This window comes from Oncorhynchus mykiss, chromosome 19, assembly GCF_057628025.1.
Source record: "Oncorhynchus mykiss isolate SJ-2025 chromosome 19, ASM5762802v1, whole genome shotgun sequence".
Lineage (NCBI taxonomy): Eukaryota > Metazoa > Chordata > Actinopteri > Salmoniformes > Salmonidae > Oncorhynchus > Oncorhynchus mykiss.
The window spans coordinates 15,659,989-15,679,817 of NC_143040.1; the positions used below are offsets into that span (position 1 = coordinate 15,659,989).

The 19,829-nt window shown below is 44.8% G+C and overlaps 2 protein-coding genes across 2 annotated transcripts in view; one reads left to right on the plus strand and one right to left on the minus strand.

The window, feature by feature from the left end:
• Window positions 1-2,829: 2,829 nt before the first annotated feature.
• LOC149975099 (uncharacterized) overlaps window positions 2,830-19,829 on the minus strand; it is a 30,648-nt gene continuing 13,648 nt past the window's right edge. Inside the window, exon 6 of the mRNA XM_090211832.1 lies at window positions 2,830-2,927. Within this exon, the coding sequence (XP_090067958.1) occupies window positions 2,830-2,927 (98 nt within the window). The remainder of the gene's footprint in view (window positions 2,928-19,829) is intronic.
• LOC118966646 (ubiquitin carboxyl-terminal hydrolase 37-like) lies at window positions 13,143-18,826 on the plus strand. The gene is made up of 10 exons (XM_090211773.1): window positions 13,143-13,169; window positions 14,236-14,456; window positions 14,736-14,867; window positions 15,490-15,622; window positions 15,732-15,868; window positions 16,057-16,156; window positions 16,286-16,365; window positions 16,560-16,810; window positions 17,256-17,337; window positions 18,173-18,826. The coding sequence occupies exons 1-10, from the start codon at window positions 13,143-13,145 to the stop codon at window positions 18,183-18,185; spliced, it is 1,176 nt and encodes a 391-aa protein (XP_090067899.1). The 3' UTR covers window positions 18,186-18,826.

Genomic DNA, 19,829 nt, shown 5'->3' on the forward strand with positions numbered 1-19,829 from the left:
TCGGCCTCAGCGACAACTATTTGAGATTACAATATTGTTTTGTGCACAAAGGTTCTGACTAAAGTGTCTTATTAGGAATTTTCTAATCTGACTTTCCTATGTGGCCGTGTACGGAAAATCTATTTCTGGGTCGAGTATCTGATAAACTGCAGTACCGAAACCAAACTGTAGGAACATTCAAAACCGTGCTTCTAGACCAGAATCCTGGCCCTTTGGAGGAGACGCCTGGTAGCCCGCACTGGAGAGTGGTAAAATCTGTCACCTGGAGGGAGGAAGGAAGTTAAGAAGGGGAGGAAGAGGGAGAGGGTATAGATAGTGCGAGAGAGCAAGAGAGCTTAGTCAGATAACTGATGCAGCTGATAACAACTGGTAGCTAACAGCAACCAATTCCTTTTCAAATCAGTGGCTGTGAGGGAGAGAGGATATGAAAAAAGGAGGGCATTTTAGTGTTTTGAAACAAGACCCTTACTTTGCTGACAACGGACAGGGTTACAGTACATCCGTTCCTGACGGGGTGCTGGCGGGCGCCGTGAGGCTCACCGTACTGTTGGCTGCACCGCCCTCAGTCACCATGGAGATGTTGGCAGGGAAGGAAGAAGTGAATCTGGAATTGTTGGTGGCTCGGGCGGTAAAGGTTCCTCCGGTTCTGTTGGCCGTTTCTGCAGTGAAGCGTACTGAAATGGTGGAAAACTATGGACAAAACAGGGTGTACACAAATGAGGGGTTAGGTAATAGTAGTATTGATAAATGAGGCCTCAAAGCTCTGTTGGTACAGTCCGATCTGCTGTCTCTCCAGTTTTTAGTCTTGGTCGAGATGTAGAACCAACCTTCAAAATCATCTCTCTTCCTCTGTAGCTGGTCTCTCTCTTTAGTCAGGGTGTTGTAACTGATCTGTAGCTGGTCTCTCTCTTTAGTCAGGGTGTTGTAACTGATCTGTAGCTTGTCTCTCTTCTCAGTTAGGTTGTTGTAACTGGTCTGTAGCCGGTCTCTCTCTTCAGTCAGGTTGTCTTAGATTGTCTGTAGTTGGTCTCGTTCCTCAGTAAGGGTGTTGTAACTGTCACATAGCTGACAGATGTGTCATAGTGCTGATCTCACCGTTCCCCCCAGGGCCTCTGCACTGATGTAGATGTCCACAATCCTTTTCTCCATATCACCTCCGTCAAACCACATTGGTCAAAATCTGGCTTGGTATAGATGGCCTCAGAAATGTTCAACAATGTTGCCTTAACTATAGGGAAGTATCAAAATGATGAAATGGTAGTTGTGGCTACGCTAATACATAAAATAGAACAAGTTGACTTACTTGTTTGCATGTGTGAGTGTAAGAGATCGTTACAGTGGTTGTTGTTAAACCATTTTCTGCAGAACATTATAAATCATTCCATGTCTCTACATGGTCATCTTGTCCAGAGTATATCTCAACACAGTCCTCCTGCCCAGGCAATGGGACTTGCTATGTGTGATGATGGACAGGACACTATCATACCAGGAAGATCTAGATCATAGAGGGGAAGTGGAGAACAAAGACTAGCTGGTAACATATATTACATATCATAGGTAACCGCCCCAAGATAATTCAGGGAGTTTCCAGAACTCCTCCTTCCTTTCACCTTTCTGCTGATTTGGACCCTCTGTTTACTCACAAATATACATCAACATGTTGAGGAGATCCAAAACTACAAACATGGGTCATTATAATGTCCATACAATAGATTTTACACCACAAGATTACACCAAGTGGTTATTGAGGGTGGGTATGCTTAACCAGTGAGGATCAACCTGATTGGTTGAGGAGTTTTATAGTGACAGCTGGTTGAACCACTGAAAATATCCACTTCCCTTCCCTCTTTTGGGACCCATATAAGGTAACAACAGTCAAATATGAGCATTTGATATTGTGCTTATTTGTAACTTGACAACAAAGACTGACTGTCAAATATTATTAAGTACCATTGTTTGATATCTCTATTACACTCATTGATTGGTGATACAGTCACCTCCTTCCTATACAGTGTATGTAATGGTGGTTTGGTACTGTTGAGAATGTCATCACCAGGACTCAATTGGAGCATGTAAATATCTGCAGAATATATTTTAATGGGAAGTTATGTGAATGCACAAAGTCAAATGTACTGAATTCATGTTGAACTACAAACACATACAACAATATGTGTATGCATGTGTGTATGTGCATGTGTGAGTGTGTGTGAGAGAAAGACAGAGAGAGAGAATGAAGGAGGAAGTTGTGTACATTGAAGGCTGCTGTATGTGTTTGCCATCACCATTATCAGGCTGATGTGAAGACCAGTACCTACAGGGTTAAAAACAGTCAGATATCATGGTTAATACCAGTACCTACAGGGTTAAAAACAGTCAGATATCATGGTTAATACCAGTACCTACAGAGTTAAAAACAGTCAGATATCATGGTTAATACCAGTACCTACAGGGTTAAAAACAGTCAGATATCATGGTTAATACCAGTACCTACAGGGTTAAAAACAGTCAGATATCATGGTTAATACCAGTACCTACAGAGTTAAAACAGTCAGATATCATGGTTAATACCAGCACCTACAGGGTTAAAAACTATAAGACATCACAGTTACAACATCACAATCCTAAATAATATACAGACATGTTTCATCTTACAGTAACTTTGTTGATTGCCAGACCAATCCAGACCCTCTTCTTGAGGTTGAAGAGAAATGTCTGTTGTTGAGAAAGATAAATATATACAGTAAATATATTTATCCACAGTATATGCATGATCATATCTCTCTCTCTCTCTCTCTCTCTCTCTCTCTCTCTCTCTCTCTCTCTCTCTATCTAATCACCAGGTCTGCTCTCCTTCCAGGTTTTATTCTCAGTAGACAGGAAGTACCAACTGGATTTTAATTTCTGCCAGCCTTCAGGACAGGTTTGTTCTTCAAGATGAAAACATGAATTTCCTTCAACTTATCACGCTGGATACTTACTTAGTTAAAAATACAGACACACGATAAAGTGTGTGGGATTTATGAAAATGTATGACTGTAGGTTTACTCACTGAGATTGGTAAGCCTCCCACTAAGAAAATCTCTCTGTCTGTAGCTGGTCTCTAACTTTAATCAGGTTGTTGTAACTGGTCTGTAGCTGGTCTCTCTCTTTAGTCAGAAGGCTGTTGCTGTCCTGTAGCTGGTCTCTCTCTTCAGTCAGGGTATTGTAACTGGTCTGTAGCTGGTCTATCTGTGTTGACTTGTGATGATCAATGGCTCCATCTGTAAAAGGGAAAAGTTCATCAAACATGTAACTAAAACACCATTAATGAGTAAGTATGATTAAGTAGGCTACTTAATTCTCAGTGACAACATACTAAACTTACAGTAGACAGACAGGACTATGATCCCAGCCAGTAGGAGAACACACAGCAGCCCCAGACACACTGCAGCAACTCCAGAGGGTCTCTTCCACCACTGAACATGTACTGAATCACAAATGATGAAAGATCTTTGGTAATGTGTTTTACTGTATCATCCAGGATTGGGACAAATAAAGGTATGATACTACAGGTTACTCTCACCTATTTAATGGGTGTGTGCGTATGTGAGTGTGGTCAAATACAGTAACTTATTCTTCTAACCTCAACTCTAATATACATCTTGTAGCTGTGTCTTCTCCATGGACTGTCCTGCGTCTGTGTGACTTACAGTGGTTCCTCAATTAAACGTTTTGAGATTATGCCGCAGGATTTAGAGGTCATTTGTGGTTTAGTATGTTACCTTGAGTCACTGCTTCATTGCTCCAGACCACCACAAGGGGGAGTCAGAGGACTGATTATGCTTTTGGGTCCCAATGCTTAATGTGTCTCTACCTGAATTAATGCTGTCAATGAATGAGCAGTATAAACCAAATATGAACTGATAATTGTGCATTCAAAATTGGATTTCAATGAACTGAATGATGAGGATGAAGAAGGTGATTGAATGTAAAACAATAGTGTCAGAATTGCTATTTCTCTGTCCTGCATGCACTTTGAAAAAGACCCCTATTTTTTTGTTTCCACTTGGTCAGACGAAGCTGTAACTGGACAGTAGCAGTAACTGAAACTGTAGTTAGATTAGGTTTTTATTCTAAGACAAATGAAAATGTTAAATTATATTCTTAACATATATATGTGTAGGCATACCGTGGAATACAATCGATACTTTACTAAAAACATGAATGTGTTTTTGCAGAGCATACGACCATGCAGACAACCATCCGTGGAGATCGGTGGACAAAGGGCTGGATAACGGTACACACTGATAAAACACATGGTTCCCATGAAAGAGGTTGGTTTTGCTACATTCTTAAAATGTGTTTCTGTTCGCAGCATTTGTGTGTTGGAGTCACTTTTCATTCTTAATTGATCTACCATTTCTATCATAGGACACCACAATCGATGGGGACGCAGAGCAGTACCATATTTCTCATCTGATGAAGGTGCACGTGAATCAGTATCACCCATTATTTGCAGAGACAGATACTTGTATATTTTATTTAACTCGGCAAGTCATTTAAGAACAAATTCTTATTTACAATGATGTCCTAGGAACAGTGGGTTAACTGCCTTATTCAGGGGCACAACAACAGATTTTTACCTTGTCAGCTCAGGGATTTCATTCAACAACCTTCCGGTTACTGGCCCAACGCTCTAACCACTAGACTACATGCCACCCCAACTGGGATGGATCCCGAGGCAAATGTGGCTGACCAGTGAACCTCCAGGTGTTCATCCTTAATACTGTGACCAAGACTGATGCATCCCGAAAAAACATTAAAGACAGAGTTAATGAGTACTTGAGATCACTGAGAAAGTCTTGACATGGCCTGCTCTCCCTTATGTAAGGAATGAAGCATCTTTGCCATGTTTACTATGTACTGTGGGCTATGTTTACTTTGTACTGTGGGCTATGTTTACTATGTACTGTGGGCTATGTTTACTATGTACTGTGGGCTATGTTTACTATGTACTGTGGGCCATGTTTACTATGTACTGTGGGCTATGTTTACTATGTACTGTGGGCTATGTTTACTATGTACTGTGGGCCATGTTTACTATGTACTGTGGGCTATGTTTACTATGTACTGTGGGCTATGTTTACTATGTACTGTGGGCTATGTTTACTATGTACTGTGGGCCATGTTTACTATGTACTGTGGGCTATGTTTACTATGTACTGTGGGCCATGTTTACTATGTACTGTGGGCTATGTTTACTATGTACTGTGGGCTATGTTTACTTGTCAGACTGCACAGTAGCTTATTAAACGTGTACATTTTGAAATAGTAAAAAATAAAAGAATAATCAATAACATGTTTCTACCACGGTGTGTTTCTGGTTGATGGCCAATATTAAGTACAGTCAATTGTTTAATTAATTAAGGCTCCTTTCTCTTTTATGTGCTGGAGTTATTTTAAGAATAAAGTAGGCTAATGAAGGCAACAAATTGTTGCTTACTGAAACTCCCAATGTCATCCAATTGTTACAATAGGATTTGAAGCAAAAGCCTACCTGTGTATGGTCAACTATTTCAGCACCGTTTTGTGCTGCTCTGAGAAAAGCAAGACAACTTAATAAACATATACATTTTTAAAAAGTCATTCAAAAATATATGTATATTGTACCACTGTAGATGTTGCAGGCAGTCAGAGATGAGTCCTATTGTAAAGTGTAGCCTAAAGGCCAAAATGGGCAAACTTCCATGTATTCAATGCTAAGTACTATAAAACCAGATTTGCCCAACCCCTACAAATATATGAATGTATTATTATCCCTGCATTATCATTGTATAAAAGCCCATTAGATATGAATTTAGAATCCTCTAAATGTAATTAGATCTACTATTGTAATTTGTTGATCTGAATTGATCTGCAAGTATTTTCATTTTGAGTTTCCGGTAAACTCTTTGTTTCCTTTCATGTGTCCAACCAATTATTATTGGTATTATTCACCATGGCAACCAGTGAAATGTATTTCTGAGTTAGGTTGGCTTGTTTTCAGAATTCACAACGAAATGCCTCCAGCTGTCCATCACCACTGTAAATATAAAGAGTGGTTATAGAGGGTGAGCGTGTATGTGTGTGTTTGTGTTACGGTGCGTGAATGAGGACCCAAAAGCGAATTAACGTAAACAGAGCTTCTTTAATAAGAAAACAAACGTAGGCTCAGATGGACCGGCAGGTTCCGACAGGACAGGACAAGGTTGCAGCAAACATGACGATAGTCTGGTTCAGGCATGAACAACACAAACAAGAATCCGACAAGGACAGGAACAAAAACAGAGAGAGATATAGAGGACTAATCAGAGGGAAAAAGGGAACAGGTGGGAAAAGGGGTGACGAGGTAGTTAGGAGGAGACAAGGAACAGCTGGGGGAAAGAGGGGGAGAAAAGGTAACCTAAAACGACCAGCAGGGGGAGACAGGGTGAAGAGAAAGGACAGAAACAAGACACAACATGACAATACATGACAGTACCCCCCCACTCACCGAGGAGGAAACCTGGCGGCAACGGAGGAAATCCTCGATCAGCGCACGGTCCAGCACGTCCCGAGAGGGAACCCAACTCCTCTCCTCAGGACCGTACCCCTCCCAATCTACTAGGTACTGATGACCACGGCCCCGAGGACGCATGTCCAAAATCCTACGGACCCTGTAGATGGGTGCGCCCTCGACAAGGATGGGGGGGGGGGGGGGGAAGACGAGCGGGGGCGCGAAGAACGGGCTTGATACAGGAGACATGGAAGACCGGGTGGACGCGACGAAGGTATCGCGGAAGAAGAAGTCGAACTGCGACAGGATTAATGACCTGAGAAATACGGAACGGACCAATGAACCGCGGGGTCAACTTGCGAGAAGCCGTCTTAAGGGGAAGGTTCTGAGTGGAGAGCCAAACTCTCTGACCGCGACAATATCTAGGACTCTTAGTTCTACGCTTATTAGCAGCCCTCACAGTCTGCGCCCTATAACGGCAAAGTGCAGACCTGACCCTCTTCCAGGTGCGCTCGCAACGTTGGACAAAAGCCTGAGCGGAGGGGACGCTGGACTCGGCGAACTGAGATGAGAACAGCAGAGGCTGGTACCCGAGGCTACTCTGAAAAGGAGATAGCCCGGTCGCAGACAAAGGAAGCGAGTTGTGGGCGTATTCTGCCCAGGGGAGCTGTTCTGACCAAGACGCAGGGTTGCGAAAAGAAAGACTGCGTAAGATGCGACCAATAGTCTGATTGGCCCGTTCTGCTTGACCGTTAGACTGGGGGTGAAAGCCGGAAGAGAGACTGACGGAAGCCCCAATCAAACGGCAAAACTCCCTCCAAAATTGAGACGTGAATTGCGGACCTCTGTCCGAAACGACGTCTGACGGAAGGCCATGAATTCTGAAAACATTCTCGATGATGATTTGTGCCGTCTCTTTAGCAGAAGGAAGCTTAGCAAGGGGAATAAAATGAGCCGCCTTAGAGAACCTGTCGACAACCGTAAGAATAACAGTCTTCCCCGCTGACGAAGGCAGTCCGGTGACAAAATCTAAGGCGATGTGAGACCACGGTCGAGAGGGAATGGGAAGCGGCCTGAGACGGCCGGCAGGAGGGGAGTTACCGGACTTAGTCTGCGCGCAGACCGAACAAGCAGCCACGAAGCGACGCGTGTCATGCTCCTGGGTGGGCCACCAAAAACGCTGGCGAATGGAAGCAAGCGTACCCCGAACGCCAGGGTGGCCGGCTAACTTGGCAGAGTGAGCCCACTGAAGAACGGCCAGACGAGTAGGAACGGGAACGAAAAGAAGGTTCCTAGGACAAGCGCTCGGCGACGGAGTTTGAGTGAGTGCTTGCTTTACCTGCCTCTCAATTCCCCAGACAGTCAACCCGACAACACGCCCCTCAGGGAGAATCCCCTCGGGGTCAGTGGAGGCTACTGAAGAACTGAAGAGACGAGATAAAGCATCAGGCTTGGTGTTCTTAGAGCCCGGACGATAAGAAATCACGAACTCGAAACGAGCGAAAAACAGCGCCCAGCGCGCCTGACGCGCATTAAGTCGTTTGGCAGAACGGATGTACTCAAGGTTCCTATGGTCAGTCCAAACGACAAAAGGAACGGTCGCCCCCTCCAACCACTGTCGCCATTCGCCTAGGGCTAAGCGGATGGCGAGCAGTTCGCGGTTTCCCACATCATAGTTACGTTCCGACGGCGACAGGCGATGAGAAAAATACGCGCAAGGGTGGACCTTGTCGTCAGAGAGGGAGCGCTGAGAAAGAATGGCTCCCACGCCCACCTCTGACGCGTCAACCTCGACAACGAACTGTCTAGTGACGTCAGGTGTAACAAGGATAGGTGCGGATGTAAAACGATTCTTGAGGAGATCAAAAGCTCCCTGGGCGGAAACGGACCACTTAAAGCACGTCTTGACAGAAGTAAGGGCTGTGAGAGGGGCTGCCACCTGACCGAAATTACGGATGAAACGACGATAGAAGTTCGCGAAGCCGAGAAAGCGCTGCAGCTCGACGCGTGACCTAGGGACGGGCCAATCAATGACAGCTTGGACCTTAGCGGGATCCATCTTAATGCCTTCAGCGGAAATAACAGAACCGAGAAATGTGACGGAGGAGGCATGAAAAGAGCACTTCTCAGCCTTCACAAAAAGACAATTCTCTAAAAGGCGCTGGAGGACACGTCGAACGTGCTGAACATGAATCTGGAGTGACGGTGAAAAAATCAGGATATCGTCAAGGTAAACGAAAACAAAGATGTTCAGCATGTCTCTCAGGACATCATTGACTAATGCCTGAAAGACAGCTGGAGCGTTAGCGAGGCCGAAAGGAAGAACCCGGTATTCAAAGTGCCCTAACGGAGTGTTAAACGCCGTCTTCCACTCGTCCCCCTCCCTGATGCGCACGAGATGGTAAGCGTTACGAAGGTCCAACTTAGTGAAAAACCTGGCTCCCTGCAGGATCTCGAAGGCTGAAGACATAAGAGGAAGCGGATAACGATTCTTCACTGTTATGTCATTCAGCCCTCGATAATCTATGCAGGGGCGCAGGGACCCGTCCTTCTTCTTAACAAAAAAAAACCCCGCTCCGGCGGGAGAGGAGGAGGGGACTATGGTACCGGCGGCAAGAGCTACAGACAAATAATCTTCGAGAGCCTTACGTTCGGGAGCCGACAGAGAGTATAGTCTACCCCGGGGGGGAGTGGTTCCCGGAAGGAGATCAATACTACAATCATACGACCGGTGTGGAGGAAGAGAGGTGGCCCTGGACCGACTGAACACCGTGCGCAGATCGTGATATTCCTCCGGCACCCCTGTCAAATCACCAGGCTCCTCCTGTGAAGAAGAGACAGAGGAAACAGGAGGGATAGCAGACATTAAACATTTCACATGACAAGAGACGTTCCAGGAGAGGATAGAATTACTAGACCAATTAATGGAAGGATTATGACAAACTAGCCAGGGATGGCCCAAAACAACAGGTGTAAAAGGTGAACGAAAAATTAAAAAAGAAATGGTTTCGCTATGATTACCAGAAACAGTGAGGGTTAAAGGTAGCGTCTCACGCTGAATCCTGGGGAGAGGACTACCATCCAGGGCGAACAAGGCCGTGGACTCCCTTAACTGTCTGAGAGGAATGTCATGTTCCCGAGCCCAGGTCTCGTCCATAAAACAGCCCTCCGCCCCAGAGTCTATTAAGGCACTGCAGGAAGCTGACGAACCGGTCCAGCGTAGATGGACCGACAAGGTAGTGCAGGATCTTGAAGGAGAGACAGGAGTAGTAGCGCTCACCAGTAGCCCTCCGCTTACTGATGAGCTCTGGCTTTTACTGGACATGAAGTGACAAAATGACCAGCAGAACCGCAATAGAGACAGAGGCGGTTGGTGATTCTCCGTTCCCTCTCCTTAGTCGAGATGCGGATACCTCCCAGCTGCATAGGCTCAGCACCCGAGCCGGCAGAGGAAGATGGTAGTGATGCGGAGAGGGGGGCAACGGAGAACGCGAGCTCCTTTCCACGAGCTCGGTGACGAAGATCAACCCGTCGCTCAATGCGAATAGCGAGTTCAATCAAGGAATCCACGCTGGAAGGAACCTCCCGGGAGAGAATCTCATCCTTTACCTCTGCGCGGAGACCCTCCAGAAAACGAGCGAGCAAAGCCGGCTCGTTCCAGCCACTGGAGGCAGCAAGAGTGCGAAACTCAATAGAGTAGTCTGTTATGGATCGATTACCTTGACATAGGGAAGACAGGACCCTGGAAGCCTCCTCCCCAAAAACAGATCGATCAAAAACCCGTATCATCTCCTCCTTAAAGTCCTGATACTGGTTAGTACACTCAGCCCTTGCCTCCCAGATTGCCGTGCCCCACTCACGAGCCCGTCCAATAAGGAGAGATATGACGTAGGCGACACGAGCAGTGCTCCTGGAGTAAGTGTTGGGCTGGAGAGAAAACACAATATCACACTGGGTGAGGAACGCGCGGCATTCAGTGGGCTCCCCAGAGTAACACGGCGGGTTATTGATTCTGGGCTCCGGAGATTCGAAAGCCCTGGAAGTGGCCGGTGGATCGAGGTGGAGATGGTGAACCTGTTCTGTGAGGTTGGAGACTTGGGTGGCCAGGGTCTCAACGGCATGTCGAGCAGCAGACAATTCCTGCTCGTGTCTGCCTAGCATCGCTCCCTGGATCTCGACGGCTGAGTGGAGAGGATCCGAAGTCGCTGGGTCCATTCTTGGTCGGATTCTTCTGTTACGGTGCGTGAATGAGGACCCAAAAGCGAATTAACGTAAACAGAGCTTCTTTAATAAGAAAACAAACGTAGGCTCAGATGGACCGGCAGGTTCCGACAGGACAGGACAAGGTTGCAGCAAACATGACGATAGTCTGGTTCAGGCATGAACAACACAAACAAGAATCCGACAAGGACAGGAACAAAAACAGAGAGAGATATAGAGGACTAATCAGAGGGAAAAAGGGAACAGGTGGGAAAAGGGGTGACGAGGTAGTTAGGAGGAGACAAGGAACAGCTGGGGGAAAGAGGGGGAGAAAAGGTAACCTAAAACGACCAGCAGGGGGAGACAGGGTGAAGAGAAAGGACAGAAACAAGACACAACATGACAATACATGACAGTTTGTGCGAGAGAGAGTCGAAACACACACAGTAACGTGTGTAAATGAGTTCCGAGAGCAGATCTGTTATCCAACGATTAGTTTCATATTAAAAACGGTTAAATGTTTCTCAAAGATGCTCTCTGGTGGTCAAACTAGCTCTAACGAGCGTTAATGGCAACAATGTCTGACACTTAAATAATAAATAATGTGCCATAGAATTCTGCGGCAGCCCGCAAGTTTTTAAGAAAGAACCACTGTAGGAGTTGGCAAGACAGCACTAAACAGACCTGGGACTCTAGCTAGTAGGAGTTGGCAAGACAGCACTAAACATACCTGGGACTCTAGCTAGTAGGAGTTGACAAGACAGCACTAAACAGACCTGGGACTCTAGCTAGTAGGAGTTGGCAAGACAGCACTAAACAGACCTGGGACTCTAGCTAGTAGGACTTGACAAGACTGCACTAAACAGACCTGGGACTCTAGCTAGTAGGAGTTGGCAAGACAGCACTAAACAGACCTGGGACTCTAGCTAGTAGGACTTGACAAGACAGCACTAAACAGACCTGGGACTCTAGCTAGTAGGAGTTGACAAGACAGCACTAAACAGACCTGGGACTCTAGCTAGTAGGAGTTGATAAGACAGCACTAAACAGACCTGGGACTCTAGCTAGTAGGAGTTGACAAGACAGCACTAAACAGACCTGGGACTCTAGCTAGTAGGACTTGACAAGACAGCACTAAACAGACCTGGGACTCTAGCTAGTAGGAGTTGACAAGACAGCACTAAACAGACCTGGGACTCTAGCTAGTAGGAGTTGGCAAGACAGCTCTAAACAGACCTGGGACTCTAGCTAGTAGGACTTGACAAGACAGTACTAAACAGACCTGGGACTCTAGCTAGTAGGAGTTGGCAAGACAGCACTAAACAGACCTGGGACTCTAGCTAGTAGGAGTTGACAAGACAGCACTAAACAGACCTGGGACTCCAGCTAGTAGGATTTGGCAAGACAGCACTAAACAGACCTGGGACTCTAGCTAGTAGGACTTGACAAGACAGCACTAAACAGACCTGGGACTCTAGCTAGTAGGAGTTGACAAGACAGCACTAAACAGACCTGGGACTCTAGCTAGAAGGAGTTGACAAGACAGCACTAAACAGACCTGGGACTCTAGCTAGTAGGAGTTGACAAGACAGCACTAAACAGACCTGGGACTCTAGCTAGTAGGAGTTGACAAGACAGCACTAAACAGACCTGGGACTCTAGCTAGTAGGAGTTGATAAGACAGCACTAAACAGACCTGGGACTCTAGCTAGTAGGAGTTGACAAGACAGCACTAAACAGACCTGGGACTCTAGCTAGGGTTGGGTTAAGTTTAGGTACGAATAATTGTTTAAGGGTTGGAGTGAGGTTAGAAAACAAAATTCATGCCAGTAACCTTGTGTTACGCCTTCCATTCAACACTAATTTATCACCTAGCAAGTGTATTTAACACGCACTGGGCACTGTAAGCTCTGCCCACTGACCATTGAGCTATAATTGAACCAATCACATTCATTATGTCCTTGAGACAGAGCTGCCCTCAGGGCAAGATTGAATACGGAAAACTGTCCCTAACCAATCTGGATTGTTGTTTGAGGTTTAGGCTGAATCTCTACCACCTGTTCACATTCTTTTAAACCAATCCTTTGTCCATCTGCTGGTGAATAAGAGAAAAAGCATTTAGCATTTAAATAAACCGATAACCAAACCAAAAACAACGTGGAAGCTATCAAAAAACTATGAAGATGAAGGCACTTATTTAAAGAAACAAGAATACAATGGAGCATATTATCTACAATATTGTATGTATACTGCATAACTTTGCTCTTCAATAAAACAGATTTGTTCATTGAACAATATATTTTAAAATGTTATAGATTGTGTTGCCAGGTGGTGGTGTCATACATGACCGATGACATCACAATGGTCTTAAAGCCAATTTGAACAATGGGTTAATGTGGAAATGTATCAGTCTTCATTGGTTATCGACATGGCTTGTTTCTGCTGGTGCAAAAAGGTATGAAATCAGGTCATTTAATCAATGAACAACTACTATAATTCTGGAGTAGTATGTTTCTCTTAAACCTAGTGGGAAGAATAAAAGTAAAATTACATTCTGATTGACGAATACGTAAAAAGTGTACATGAAATGTACATGAAGTTCTGCTATTGCAAATGTCACTCAATGTAACCTGTCTATACTGTGTTATTTGAGGTTTAGGATAGATCCCTATGATTCTCCATTTAGGCCAACCTCTTCCTACTCTTATGACCCCCCTCTTCCATTGGCTGGGGATCTGGGGGGAAAGTATTTAGCACTATCACATTTTCTTGTCAACAGAAAAAACGTCAGAAAGCAAATTCAGTTGATGTGGAGCAGAAGACAAGAAAGAAGAAGGAGAGGGGCACTTCATCCCCCTCTCCAATTCCATCTGACCGTTCTGAACGGAATGGCTCCACTACCTCTGACCCCTCACCCTCTGACCAACTCTCCTCCCTCCATCCACCTCCCTCTCCTGCTAAACAACCCTCTGTACCCCGGTCACCTGCCAAAAACCCTTCCCCAGTGAAATCCTCTCCAGTGGTGTCCCAGCCTAGTTCTCCCTCTCCTACCAACCCTCTGGACCGTCATGGAGACACCAGTCAGGAGGGCACAAAAGTCAGGTAATCCAAACATAAAGTACAGTGCCATCCTAGAGTCTCTTTGGAGAGTTGGGTTTAGTGCTACCAGACCAGGGCCAGTGTTAATCAACAGTATGAGTGCTAATCTAGGATCAGGTCCTCTCTGTCCATAATAATCTGATTCATTGATCTTTGATCTAAAATGCAAAACTGGTCCTGGATCAGACTCCTACTCTGAGACACTTGATAAACACAGTCCCAGAAAGTTATTTTCCTGAAACTGTAGTTTTAGCCTCTTCTGTCTACATCTAGTGGATAAAGAGAGTACCAACCTATTGGCCTGGTCTACTTGGTACACTGCATTTATATGGACAGCAGTACTCAGCTGTGTTTATAGTACAGTACAGTATTTAATAGAGAGACTGTGTAGAGTGATAATATCTCTGTGTTGGAGGCGTTAGACCTGTTTCTCTCCTTCCTCCAGATCTCTGTCTCTTCAGGAACACTCTAGTCCAACGCCCCAGAGACCAGTCTCAGCCACCAGAAGCATGACTCTTCCCAGGGCCAGCTCAGCCACCAGAAGCATGACTCTTCCCAGGGCCAGCTCAGCCACCAGAGGGTCAGAAGAGACCCAGGGGGCCAGAGGAGAACGGGGGGAACTGGTCAACATGGAACTTCTTGGGTAAACCACAACACACTGCAAATGCATTGAATATAAGTTCTTTATTGTTTAGAGATCAGTGTCTGATATACTATGGGGATAAGGCTTACTATCTAGCATGTCCGTTTTATTAGATATTTATAAACCCATGAATTATGTCAATCTTGGTCTAAAGGACATCCACTTCTTTGTGTTAAATATTATGTATCCCTTATCCCCTGCCATTATCATCACTTTATAGAGATGTGAAGGTTATGATTAATCTCTATGTGTGTACTGATGACTGCTTCTTCTTCACAGGTTGCCTAACATTGGCAACACTTGCTTCCTTAACGCCACCCTGCAGTGCCTCCTGGTCCTGCCTTCCTTCTCAAAGGAAATCCTGCACCAGGAACAACTCTGGAGCTCCTCCCCCTTCTCCAACCTGCTCAGGTAAGGGAAGGCTCAAAAGCAGACACTCACCCCACACACCCATTTATTGTGGTCATAAATTAAAGAAGGGACACTCTTTTCACGCCACTTCTACAGAAAGGGATTGTCGTAGCAGGTTAAGATAGCACTTTCACTAATCCTAACCCTTTTCCTAACCTTAACCACTTCATATTTTGCTGTGTATTGTATTTATGGTTTATTTTCCAGTTTCTTTTTGTTTTTGCAATCTTCATAACCAAGAGGAACAACAATGACACACTGATTATGATGTAGGCATTTTGTAGGCCAATTTGGAAAGTGTAGAATGACTACATTACCCATAATGCTCATTGACTGAACATTCCACCTTACCGTGGGAAATGTGGTAGTTTTTTAAAATACTCTTGAATTGAGAGCAGTATCCAAACCAAATATCTTAGGAGAATAAACAACACATTTTTGTTGTTTGGCTTCATTGTCCGTCCTCAAAGGTGAAATTGCATCAAATCGAATGAAACATTTCTAATGATGGGGTGCCACTAGATAAAACATCTTTGTATATACTCATCTGCCTCTTCAGGCGTAAGCCAGTAGGTTGACAACATCCAGTCGGCTGCTAACTTACTCTCTGTCTCCCCTACAGGTGTCTGTCTGATGTGCACCGTTCGGGTCTACCTGACAGTGTGGCAAACCAGGCCTCAAAAGCAGACCTCATGTGGAAGGTCAAGTACTCCTTGTCGGGATACGATTTGAAGTACCTGGGGGACACGCAACAGGTAACTGAAGCACTACTCTCTTGTGTACGAGTGCTCTTCTTGCAAGGGTTAATTTTCTCTTTTTAATTTGCTTTTATCTTGATGTGTTTCTTTCTCTTCCTCATCATAGGACGCACACGAGTTACTCGTCAATATGCTGTGCCAGCTGAAGGAGGAGGGCATGATTCTGAAGACACTCGGGATGAACTATACCTGCCCTGTTTCCCAGCTGGAGTTCCAGCTTGTGTCGGTGCGCACATGTACCAGGTAAGAGATCCCATTGGTTGTAGTGTATGTAGTGAGAACATGATCTTTATATATATATATATATATATATATATATATATACAGTATATATTAATATTACAAAACACATGGCATAACAGAAACATTGTAGAGACCTGAAACAGAAACAGACTTGATGCATTTTTCTTCTCTTTGTCCTGCTTCTGAAGCTGTGGGCGCGAGTCGTCTACCAGAGAGGACTACAACCACCTCTCATTGGACATCAGCCCTGAGCGCACCTTGCTGAACAGCCTAGCACTCACTTTCAAAGTCAGCACTTAGGGCTCAGCCCTGCATGTAGAGACTAACACCCAGGGCAAGCTGCCCACTGCCTCAGAATACGCTATCTTATTATTGTAGTGGTATCATTCATTATGTAATGCTTTTGTTTCTAACCAGAGTGAACAGGTTGAATTCACATGTGAGGGCTGTAAAGGCCTCCACGCCTCAAAGGTGGAGCAGTTCCACACACTGCCTCTGTGAGTTGTCCCTTTATAACCTCTCATAGTACTAGCAGTGTTTAATGTCCTGAGCCTTTAGGAGTAGTTACCTTCCTGAGCAGGTTGTAGGACTTAGAGGTGAGCACCGCCAAACAAATTTCACTCATCTGTTATTTTGTTGACTGGTTTCATTGTCTGTCTGTTCATCTCTCTTCCTCTCTGTTTCTGGGCAGTGTGCTGGTTCTGCATCTGAAGAGGTTTGGAGGACCTGGGGGGTTGGAGAAGCTGGAGGCTCCTCTTTTGTTTCCTTCGGAGCTGAGGCTCTCCACCCTCTGTGGGGACATGGTGCCACACCTGCACAGTGCCAGCCCACAGGCCCTCACCAACCAGGCCCCCAGCATCCAGGGGTCCATCCCCCAGACCCTCGCCAGCCAAGTCTCCAGCCCACCTGGAGCGGCCAAAGACAGCGCCCTCTGCTGTTCAGGTAGGTCATGGCACCATAACACTATTCTTGCTCCAACACCACACAAACCACCCACTCCCAAAACGGTCCTGCTGACAGAGAAGCTGGAAGCTGCAATTTAAAATGTTTCTCAGATATCTTTAGTGATGTATGGGAGCTGTTTTAGTCCAGAGCAATTCAGACAAGTGACCACGTTTTCACAGTTCTTGATATGTATATTTGACCCCTCAGATTCAAAGGAGCAGGAACCAGGGAAAGTGTTGCTGACTGCCTCAGTGGTGAGAAGAGAGAGAGAGATAGAGAGAGTGAAACCAGTGAAAAATAAGTTATGACAGGACACTGAGATAGTTATGAAGAGGACACGATGTAGTAGACCTGTAGTAGACTAGTACTGTAGTAGACTGTAGACAGTGTGGTGGACTGTAGAGGAAATGAGAATCCTATGATCACATGTGTTTTCTTACAGAAGCAGAAGCCAGTACAGTCAGTGAATGGTTACTACCAGCTGACTGGCGTAGTCTCTCATTTGGGAGGCTCCGCAAACTCCGGTAAGTAAATACCATCAAACACACACATGCAGATGCACAATACATATGACATCAGCTGAATTCCAAATCACTCCCTTCTCCTTGGATCTCAATTTGCATGTTCACGTGTGCCTCTGCCGTATACACAAGCATCCCAAAGCTGAGGGAGTGAAAATTATCGAGGGTGAAGGCCAGGAATCATCAACTAGATTCAGCCTCGGGTCCATTTTTTTTCTTAGCCAGATGGGCAGGGGTGTGGAACAAAATTACAAATAATTTGTAGACTGCAAATATACCGTAGGAACGCCAAACAGATATAATATTTGACTCATTTCAAACCTTGCTTACATTTGTGTACAACCACATGTATCTCTTTATTGTGCGTGGGAATACTTTGAAACAGATTTCCAAAATGAAAATCACTTGTAGCTGATTTGCTGGTGTTTTTACAGTCTTTTAACAATTACCTTTTATTTTGTCAGAAAACATAGGGGCCAAATAAAATCACCCTTGGGCCAAATTTGTCCCGTGGGCCGCCATTTGTGGAACCCTGTTTTAGGGGATAATTAGACCCTCCAACAGCCATTTCGGCCAAGCTAGCAAGGCTGCAGGCTTCAGAGTGAAGTGTCATCCCAACAAGCACTGCAATATGTTTAGAGTTTGCTCAATTTAATTCAAAAGAATGGAGAGGCATGCCTAATTTAATGTAATGTGTATTTGTTTATCTCTGATTTCAAAACTTGACACATGTAACAGATAAAATACCTCCCAAATGAACTGTTTAACTGTTACAAAACACTCTATTACCCACAATAGCCTGACCCTTGACCTCTAGTCTGTCTTCCTTGTTCCACAGGGCACTACATTAGTGACATATTGCATGCCAGTGGAAACTGGTTCTGCTGTAACGACAGCCAGGTGTCAATGTCCAATGAAGCCACTGTGCTGAGAACCAGAGCCCGGAGTGCCTACATGCTCTTCTATATGTTCAGGTACTGTTTACTCTCACCATCTATATTCTTGTGTTGCTATTTATGTGTACGGTTCCTTTCACCCTACAGGGCAATAGAGCGGGAGGCCCCAGCACACAGGGCCTAACAGGGCCATCAGCATCAGCCCCAGCCTAAACAGGGGCAGCACCTGGACCAGCCTCCAAACACTCAGACCTGTCTCAACAGGGGTGGTACCAGGCCCAGCCTCAAAACCCCCAGCCCAGCCTCAACACTCACACACCTGCCTCGAAAGGGGTAGCACTTGGCCCAACATCAACAACCCCGAGCCCAGCCACAACAGGGGCAGCACTGGGCCCAACATCAACACACCCAGCCCAGCCTCAACATGGGAAGAACCAGGCCCAGTCTCAACATGGGCAGAACAAGACCCAGCCCCAACACCCTCAGACTTGCCTCAATGATGTGATTGGGATGCTTAATATCAACAATGTTTACAATGACGCCACACCCTTACTGTACCATTGTGACCTGTCACTATTAAAGGCTGTGTGACGTGACATACTGTCTTTTCTTATCTCACGTACACTCCTTTACGTATTTATTTGGACAGTGAAGCTACAACTTTTCATTTGGCTCTATACGCCAGCGTTTTGGATTGGAGATCAAATGTTTCATATGTGGTGACTGTACAGAATGTCACCTTTAATTTAATGAATGGTAAATAATGTTGAGTGAGAAAGTTACAGAGGATCATACCCCCAAGACATGCTAACCTCTCACCATTACCAATAATAGTGGAGGTTAGCATTTTATATCATACCCCCAAGACATGCTAACCTCTCACCATTACCAATAATAGAGAAGGTTAGCATTTTATATCATACCCCCAAGACATGATAACCTCTCACCATTTCCAATAATAGGGGAGGTTAGCATTTTATATCATAGCCCCAAGACATGCTAACCTCTCACCATTACCAATAATAGGGGGTTAGCATTTTTGGGGGGTATGATATTTATACCTCTGTAACTTCCTCACTCATCATTATTCACAATTCATTCATGATTGTCTTTAATAATGGTATTCTATTCTTATTTACAATAAAAATGACTCCAAAGTTACACAATACATTATTTACCATTAATTACTATTACATTTCCATTTTAGTCATTTAGCAGACATACAATTAGAGCATTCATCTTAACATACAGTGACTTCAGAAAGAATTCACTCCCCTAGACTTTCACACATTTTGTTGTAATACAGACTGAATTTAAAATGCAGTAAATATGTTTTTCTCTCACTCAACTACACAAACTACCCCATATTTTTAGAAATGTTTGCAAATGTATTGAAAATGAAATATAATATAGATTTTACATAAGTATTCACATCCCCAAGTCAATACTTTGTAGAAGCACATTTGGCAGCGATTACAGCTGTGAGTATTTCCTGGTAAATCTCTAGGAGCTTTCCACACCTGGATTGTGCAACGTGACCATTATTCTTTTCAAAATTCTTTAAGTTTGTCAAATTGGTTGTTGATCATTGCTAGACAA